The 9,057-nt window shown below is 45.5% G+C and overlaps 1 protein-coding gene across 3 annotated transcripts in view; it reads left to right on the forward strand.

Moving 5' to 3' along the window:
- Nucleotides 1-8,444, forward strand: part of C8H10orf90 (chromosome 8 C10orf90 homolog) — a 229,363-nt gene extending 220,919 nt beyond the window's left edge. For all 3 annotated transcript variants that reach the window (XM_057778857.1, XM_057778859.1, XM_057778858.1), the window contains 3 exons: nucleotides 3,566-3,629; nucleotides 7,452-7,551; nucleotides 7,637-8,444. In XM_057778857.1, coding sequence (XP_057634840.1) covers nucleotides 3,566-3,629; nucleotides 7,452-7,551; nucleotides 7,637-7,675 — 203 coding nt within the window. In that variant the 3' untranslated portion in view covers nucleotides 7,676-8,444. The remainder of the gene's footprint in view (nucleotides 1-3,565; nucleotides 3,630-7,451; nucleotides 7,552-7,636) is intronic.
- The last annotated feature ends 613 nt before the right edge of the window (nucleotides 8,445-9,057 follow it).

Consider the following 9,057-nt stretch of genomic DNA (forward strand, 5'->3'; position numbering starts at 1 on the left):
AAGAGAGTCTCAGTGAGGGATTGATCTAGATTAGTTTGGTGTGTGCATGGTGTGTGTGTGTAGTGTATGTGTGGTGTGTGCATGGTGTGTGTGTGTGTGTAGTATATGTGTGTGTAGTGTATATGTGTGTATGTGTGGTGTGTGCATGGTGTGTGTGTGTAGTGTATGTGTGTGTAGTGTATGTGTGGTGTGTGCATGGTGTGTATGTGTAGTGTATGTGTGTGTGGTGTATGTGTGTGGTGTTTGTGTGATGTGTATATGTGTGTGCATGTGTGTATGTTTTTGTGGTGTGCATGTGTGTGTAGTGTGTATGTTTGTGTGGTGCATATGTGTGGTGTGCTTATGTATGTGTATGTACATGTGTGTGTGCCTGCAGGATTGTCTTGATCGTCTTAATTGGTATGAAAAGACCCAGCAATGCCATCCCTGGGTCTAGGGCCCTGGCATATGTAAGAGTAGAGAAATCTAGTTGAAGAGAAAGCGACCTGCCTTTCTCTTTATCCTTTTTCTGCTTTTGACTATGGATATGACTAGCTGCCTCGTGTTCTTCCCTTGCCTTCCCTGAGATGATGGACTATAACCTGGAACTGTAAGGCAAATAAATCCCTTCTTCTTTAAGTTGCTTGGTTTTGTTCTATCAGGATATTTTATGACAGCCACAGACACGAAACTAAAACACTGTACAAGGCAGATGGAGTCTTCTTCTCAGGTGAAGTTAGAGCCACTCAGAACACACTTGATGCATGTATCCACTCCCTCCAGGGAGATGCACACTCTGCCTTCTGCCCCTCCCTTTTCTCCTGGCTAGGAGGCCCCCATCACTTATCCCACTTAACAGAAGAGCTTGGTGATTTTAAGCAAACTCAAAATCCATAGCAACCACCTCCCCCCAGGGTGGGTATGAGACCACCAGCCTTGAGCCTTCTTGAATATAGACTTGTTTGTTTTGTACCTATCAAAGACCGCTGAGTCCGGGATTCGACCTCCTGCCCTTACAAGACTGCAAACAGTTCAGAAAACAGCCACGCAAGTGTTTTGTGGCTTGTCTGTCCTTTGATTTCCTCCTGGAAACAGAACCAGAGCTTGATTGTGGTATTCAAGTGCCCTGAAGAAACAGATCAGGGGGGAAATGAACATCTGATTTCCAGAATAGACCCCATACCAGTCGATTGGAGATTATAAAACATCTTACAAGTAGAACATCCCCCCCCCCCCAGGATACAGTGCATCGGTCTACACTGGCTCCACCCTGGCCTCCAGTAGCTCCGAAAGAATGCTAATCCAAAATTGGGTCTGAGACTTTGTGTAATGCTTCCTCTCCCTCCCTGAGGGAAGTCTTCAAATCTGCACACATTTGCTTGCCCACCACCCAGACAGACTTAACTGGTACTTCATAGTGATACTCTAGTCACGCTGGGAAATTCCAGAAGCCCCATCTGGGGTGGAGGCCTGGGTGGGGCACCAGGAGGAGCTGTGGCTCATCACATCGGCATCATGTGGTGATGTCTTCTCTCCTCTCACGGTCTCCACCTTTCTGAACAGTGGGGACTTCACCCCTTACTTGGAAATGTTGGCGTTTCTTTCTCTTCTGTTTCTCCCTTGACTCTTTTCCTTGAAGTTCTTAAGGATACCATCTTCTTTTCTTTAGTGATTTATAGGACAGCATGCAAGCTTGTCCACAGAGGTGGTTTCCATGCTGTGAACCAGGGACTGTTTTATTGTCCAGAGGGGGAGACATTGCTTAATAGCCCTGTCTCCCTGTACCTTCATGGAAACCTGTATGCTTATGCTGAGTGAAGGCAGTCAATTGGCTGTCCAGGCTTTCCAGAAAGCAGGACAGCTGCCAAGATAGACTCCTTGTGACAAGCTCTGTAGGAGAACTTAACGAGACCAGAACCTTGACTAAACTAAGGCTGAGAGTCTCATGGTTTCCAAAGTCACTGCAAACGGGCCTTAGCAGGTATAATAAACAGTAGAAACTATTATTTAATATCCCTTTTTAAAGAGATTATGCATGTATGTGTGTGTGTGATATAAATGCATTGTTTTGCTGGCATTCCTGTTGCCATGATAAAATATACTGACCAAAAACAACTTGAGGGAAAAGGGGGTTTATTTCACCTCACAGTTCATCACCATGGGGAAATCAAAGCTGGAACTTCAAACAGCAGTTCCTCTCACAGCCACAGCCCAGAGCACAGAGAAATGAATGCATGCCTGTTGACTTGCATGCTTGTCTACGCTCAGCTTGATTTATCTACTCCCATACTGTTCAGAACCCCCTGCTTAGGGAATGGTGTCACCCACTTTGGGCTGGCTATTCCCACATCAGTTAACATAGTTAATACAGCCCACCACAGACCAGCCCAAAGGGCAGCCCAATAAACAGTCCCACACTGCACTGAGGCTCTCTTCCCAGGTGATGTTAGGTTTTGTCAAGTTGCCAATTGAAGCTAACCATTACATGCTGTTAAATTAAAAAAGAAATCCAATCTTCTGATTGTTCCCTACCCTAGTGTACTTTCTTAATCAAAGGGCACTAGTATATGTGACTTTGATCGTGTCCCATGGCTTTTCTAGGATTAAGTTGCGGAGGCTGTCTCCTTGCTGAAGGACTGCAGGCAGGAGCCAGACCTTCCACTCTCAGAATGCTGTGGGAATAGCTGGGAGGTTTCCCTGTCCTTAGAGCCCTCAGAAACCTACTGTAGGGATTTTCCTTTGAGCAGACAGCCTGGCACTTATTTCTCCCACCAAGACATGACATCTTATTTTTTTTCTCTAAAAGAAGCATTTGGTGGCACAGTTGTCTATACAATAGTTCAGGTGCTATGACTAAAAGAAAATCCTGTCGAAAAGCAAAGTAAGCAATGGCTTATTAGGCTTATAATTCCAAGTTTCGGTCTATTATTGAGAGGATGGGAAAGTCAAGAGCAGACAGTTCAGGGACCCTTGCCTGCTTGCATATTTGGTTCTTAGCTAGCTTTCTCTGTTTTTATAAGGATTAATTTTTATTTTATACATAGAGCAAAATTATTTGCATGTGTACACTATATGCATGCTTGATGCCCATGGAGACAGAAGAAAGGGTCAGATCCCTTGAAAACGGGACTTCCAAACTGTTGTGTGTCACCCTGGGGTTCTAGGAGCTGAATCTGAGACCTCTGCAAGAACAGCCAGTGTTCTTAACATGTACAGGGCCCAGCCATGAAACGGTACCAGCCACCTTCGGTGTGAGCCTTCCTACTTCAACAATCAAGACTGCCCCTCACAGACATGTCCACAGGACAGCCTCATCTAGAAACTTCCTCATGAAGACTTTCTTCCCCAGTGATTCTAGGTTGTCATGTTGACAACTAAAACAGATGCTGAGGTTTTTCTGCTGCCCTGTTTAACTCTTGCAAAGACCAGCGGTTGGCTGGTCAATTTGAAACCCAGAGTCTTTGTCGCAGTCCACGCCTCGGAGAAGGGCACAGTCAGGACCCTGTTCTGGAGCTACCGCTGGGTCGCTCCCTACATTGTGCTGTTTTGTATCTCCTGAAATTAAAGCTCTTTTTGTTTCTTCCAGATAACTTGTTCAAACCCAAAGAAAGGTGCATTTCAGAGAAGGAGATGCATATGCGGTCTAAAAGGTACGTGGCTCTCGTGGGAGGTGTGGAAAGAGCTGGGCGGGGAGGCTTGAAGGGCCCTGATGCCGCCCCTCGGACTAAGGCTTCCAGGCCCACATTTAAGGGCTGAGGTCATCTTGGCGGCTGAGGTAGACAAAGTTGCCGGGCTGTGCATCGGAATGTTTATGCTGCTCCTGGACCAACCTTAGGAAAGCGGTGGGTCTTGGATTCGGGAGCGGGCCCATAATTGGTCCCCAAGTGATCAGCAGGTTCTGCACTGGAACTCTACCGATGCATTTGCCTCGTGGCGCTGGGCAGAAGCCATGAGCGGCGGCACCTTTGAAAGTCTTTTTACGAGGAGCAGAGAACCCGTTTCTATGGAGGGCCTTGACTGGGGCGGTCCTGAGGAAAAGCTTCCAAACTGGAAGCCAACAGAGCATGGGAGCCAGAGGGGCCTCAGAGGGGCCACAAACCGGCATTTCTGGCATGTCTGTCTCCGGCAGTCTTGGCAGGAGCCACCAAGGTTCTCCCTGCTCTGCCTGGCTAGTCACTATCTAAGACTCCCACTGACTCTTACCACTCTGGGGCATACAAAGGCTACTATTCTTTTTAGGACCTGGCCTCTTAACCAGTACACAAAAGCTCAGCAGGGTTCGCCATGTTCACACACATAAAATGTCATTAAGCTGTAATAAAATGCCCAGCCCTGGGCGAGACTATAGTAATTAAATCAAATTGATAGTGCACTCAGAGACACCACGAAATAGGAAGAATAATTTTTCCCCATTCCAGACTCTAAATCTCTGCTTTTATCGTGATTATGTTGTTTCCATGATAATTAAGTAACTTTTGGTTACCTACAGGGAACCTCTCTGAAAGTAAGAAAACAAGAATTGGGAGGCATACCATTAATCATATGACTCCCAGCATTCTAGCCAGGGCTTATAAAGGATCCCTCAATTTGAAGACTCGCTGTTCTCATAAATGAAAAGTTGTATATACCTTGCAACAAAAGCGTTCTCTTCTATTTAATGGGAAAAAAAAAAGAAAAGAAAAGAAAGAAAAGAAACAATTTCCCTTATCGGTCCCCAAACCTAAAACTGCTATTACAAACCCTTGCCCACCAAACAATTTAATTAATGGGCTTCAAAGAAGCATTGGTAGACAGAGATCTGTCCTGGTGTGTCTCTGAAGAAGAAACTGATGTTCAAGGAGCACCAGTAAGCTAGGTGATGCTGTATCTATAGTCTTCCATGGCCCTTAACTGGTGTCCTGGGATGGACTAAGCAATTGGATCTCCTTGCTAGTGGAATGTTCTGGCTGGGCTCTGATCCTGGCTCCCCACAATCACCTGAAACTGCTTTTTCTTCGTATTCCTTGTCTTGGATTATGTTGCTTATATTTTCATTTAAATCAAGCAATAGAATAAAACTGAAATTCCCTCAAGATCAATGTGCCCGCTGCCTTTGGCTCAGTCCCAGACCTATCTGCTAGGGTGCTCACAGTCTGTCTCCTTTCTCTTTCCCTTCAGAGCCTTCTACTTGTACCTTTAAGCAGACACGTGGTTTTTAACCACATGCGGTATAATGCTGTGCTTGCCTTTCCTTCTATAGTTTGCTCTTTCCCGTGTCATCCATGAGCTTTTCCAAGATGCAGATTTCTGCCCTCCTAGGTTTTGCCTGTCCGCATGGTGTATTTCAGATGGGCAAGCTATTATATAGCAGGCTCTCACTGGAGGAAGCAGTGCAGGGCCAGGGGTGGGACATGGAAGCTTTTGTTTCCTCCTCCCAGTTGAGTTGGAGGGACAGCTCAAGGAGAGAAGCTTCTGGTGCTCTGGAACCGCCCTCTTGAGGGCTTTGGAACCAACTCCTCTGTGATCTTCTCTCCTGGTCCTTGTTCAAATCCTGCCTGACTGCAGCAAAGGTACATTCACACATTCACTCAACAACCCTCACTCTTAGCCATGAAGTGCCAGGCACTGTCAAATCACAGGCTCCTGCAGGGCTTTGTGAGTAGCTGTGTGCTACGTAGTTGGGGCACAGTGCCTTACAGTGAGTAATAAGCATTCAACTTGAGGTCCCAATGCCAGTCCACCATTAGCCAGCTGAGGGCTGTACCCAAACCTCTCGCTCTTGGTGGGACTCATGTTCCTTATTGTATGACACAGGGACCCTATGTACCTCTTCCAGCTCTTGTGAGGGCAGAATGTGTTTACTCATGTCTGGTGACTAGCCAGATGTGACCTGCTGATACTGCCATTGTCCTTTTATACTCTGAACTCATGCTTCTAAGTGCTGAGCATCGTAACTGTGTTCCATCTGACTTTCATACAGAAGAGAAAATGAAAAAAGTTTTTTTGCATTGCTATATCAATATATCTCTATCTATATGCCTACAGGATCAGGGTCAAATGAGTCCAATGTGTTGGAGAAAAATCAGGTAGCATCAGTACTGAACAGCTAGCGTTGGGGAGGAAGAAACCTTCTAGACAAGGGTCCCTTAGGCCCTGCTGGTAACTCAGAAGTTCGTAATTTACATGGGGAGAAGGACAAAATATTTTAGTCCGGAATGTATTTAGAATCAGCTTTAATCAGACATGCCGTTGCTAAGAGGAAACTTTTTTTCCCCCAGTATATGATTTGCTACTGCCATCCTGTTGTTCCTTGTCAAATCACAGGAAGTCAAACATTGGATGGCCAAAAGGGGGTTATGTAGAAAATGTTGACATTCAGAATAGCAAACCAGTAGGTTGAACACTGTTTAGAGGGAGACTGCTCATTCATTTCCTGGCCACCCAGACCTGAATAATAACACAGAAACTATATTAATTACAACACTGTTTGGTCAATAGCTTAGGCATATTTCTAGCTAACTCATCTCTTAAATTAACTCATTTCTATTCATCTGTGTATTGCCACGAGGCTATGGTTTACGGGGTAAGGTTCTGACTGGCGTCTTTCTCCTTCAGCAGCTACATGGCGTCTCCCTGACCCCCCCTACTTTTTCTCTACACCTCTGTTCGGATTTTCTACATGGCTTAACTCTACTAAACCACTGGCTGAAAGAGTTTCTTTAATAACCAATGGTAGTAAAACATATTCCTAGCATACAGAGGGAAATCCCACATCAGAACATCCTTCCTTTTACAAGTGAGTCATTGTCACTGCAAATACAGGATGAGAAGTGACTTCTACATAAATATTTGGCCTCCCCAGCTTGCCTGCTATACTGCCCACGTCCTGTCATTGAAACGCTGTCCCCAGAATGTCTATATCCTGGGACCTCAGAGAAGGTCTTTTTTTTTTTTTTTTCAGGACAACTATGGATTTAATAAGGTTTATAAATATATTTAAATCTTTTTATTTCTTAAATACAATAAGAGAAAACAAAAGCCATCATATTGAAGTTGGACTAGGGAAACCAACAGAAGTAAAAGAGCCCCCAAGAGAAGGCACTAGAATCAGAGACCCACTTGTTCCCATAGTCAGGAGTCCTTAAAAATACTGAACTAAAAGCTGTGATATTTATTCAGAGGACCTGGTACAGACCCAAGCAAGCCCTGTGATTGCTGCTTTAGTCTCTGAGTTCATACGAGCTTTGCTTGGTTGGTTTAGAGGGCTTTGTTCTCCTGGGGTCCTCCATCCCCTCTGGCTCTTATCCTCTTTTGCCTCCTCTTCCGTGGGGTCCCCTATGTGCTCTGAGGGGAAAGGAGTTGTTCTTCAAGACGCCACCTTACCATGTGAAGACCCTACCTGTACGCTCCTTCCTGCTGACAAGCCAGGATGCCCACACCCCTACCCCAGCACCTGCCATCTTGTTCCTCACCCTGCCCTCTGTCTGTTTCAGAATCTATAATAACTTGCCGGAAGTTAAAAAGAAAAGAGAAGAGCAAAAGAAAAGAGTGATCTTACAGAGTAACAGACTCCGAGCAGAAGTCTTCAAAAAGGTAGCTTGCCTGGCGCACGCAGGCATGACAGGGGTGGTGCGCAGGGAAGGGGAACTTGACATCTTTGTTTCCGTTGTTCCTCCAGCAATTACTGGACCAGCTCCTTCAGAGAAATGCCGTCTGATCCCAGGTGGCCCGGCTAGCCACAGCCTAGATCTGGGAAGACGAAGACGTCCGACGTTGGATGAGCCATTAAACTTAACACTGTCTTCACATGTGAAAGATACTTTTATTTTACTTTTTTTTTTCTTTCTGAAAGACCCAAGGAAACAAAAGCAACAGTCCTGGAGTCAATAGATCAGCAGTCCATTGCTGGAACTTCTATTACTCGGAACCTGCTAGACATACCATCCCACCCCCTTTTTAATTATCATTATTATTATTATTATTATTTTGACTTGTGAATTTTACCATTGCTTCTGAAGTTTCCAGTATACCATTTCCACCCAAGCAGGGAAGCTTTATATATTCAAGTATGCTTAGATGTTGGTTTTTTTTTTTTTTTTTTTGGAGGGGGGTTGCAGTGCTTTTTTTTTTATTAAGTTTTTGAGAAGGAAAAATCTACCATATTTTAATTCCTAATCTCAATGGCTGCCAATTCTGAAATCCAAAGTGTAGGTCAAAGTCTGCTTATCATACACACCTTGGAGCACCAGAGGCTGACTTTGAAATGGACAGGCGAAGAGGCAGCGCCCAGGCAAGCCCCAGAAACCTCTGCCTCTCTTCCACCCCACCCCACAGTGCCTGCTTTTGTCAGCCAAAGACCTTGTTCCAGTGGGAGCCTGAGAATGACTGGGTGAGGACATCAGTGGCTTCAGCACACACACACATGCACGCACGCATGCACGCACACGCACACTGGAAGTTATCTTGATCAAATGGCCTAGTAATACCCACCCTCATATTTTCTTTCAAGTATTCTTCATAAATATGCATTTGTGGAGTTAAGAACAAATTAGTTTTTGCAACAAAAAAATTGGAAATAAATACAGCTATTTGAAATCCATGCATTTCTCTGCCATGTATTCTGCTCAGTGTGATAATACCTGCTACAACTCTCGGGCGACACCGAGTCTCTTTCTATTCCACCTCTGGTCACCATAAAAGTCTCTGTATTTCTGAATGCAGGGCAGAAAAGGTTGCCTCTCAGGGGCTGGTGCAGGAGATGCAGGGATGACTGCCTGAGCAGCTTATAGGAGCCTGGAAAAAGCAGGGGCTTGGTGACACCTCTGTCCCTATTATAAGGTGGCTCCCTTCCTCCCTCTCCCACCGCTGCACAAGGCCTCTCTTTCCAGACCACTGTCTTTTTTTGTATTTGTTGGCAAACTTACAAACTCTGCCTGAGGGATCATCTTGTCACTGTGCTCTCTCTACTATGCCCTCCAGCAGCCAGCGCCTTCCCTTTCTCCTTCTTTCTGCTCCCTTTCTCCTTCCTTCTGCTCGCTTCTTCCTCCCTCCCTCCCTCCCTCCCTCCCTCCCTCCCTCCCTCCCTCCCTCCCTCCCTCT

The sequence above is a fragment of the Chionomys nivalis genome, chromosome 8 (assembly GCF_950005125.1).
Source record: "Chionomys nivalis chromosome 8, mChiNiv1.1, whole genome shotgun sequence".
NCBI lineage: Eukaryota > Metazoa > Chordata > Mammalia > Rodentia > Cricetidae > Chionomys > Chionomys nivalis.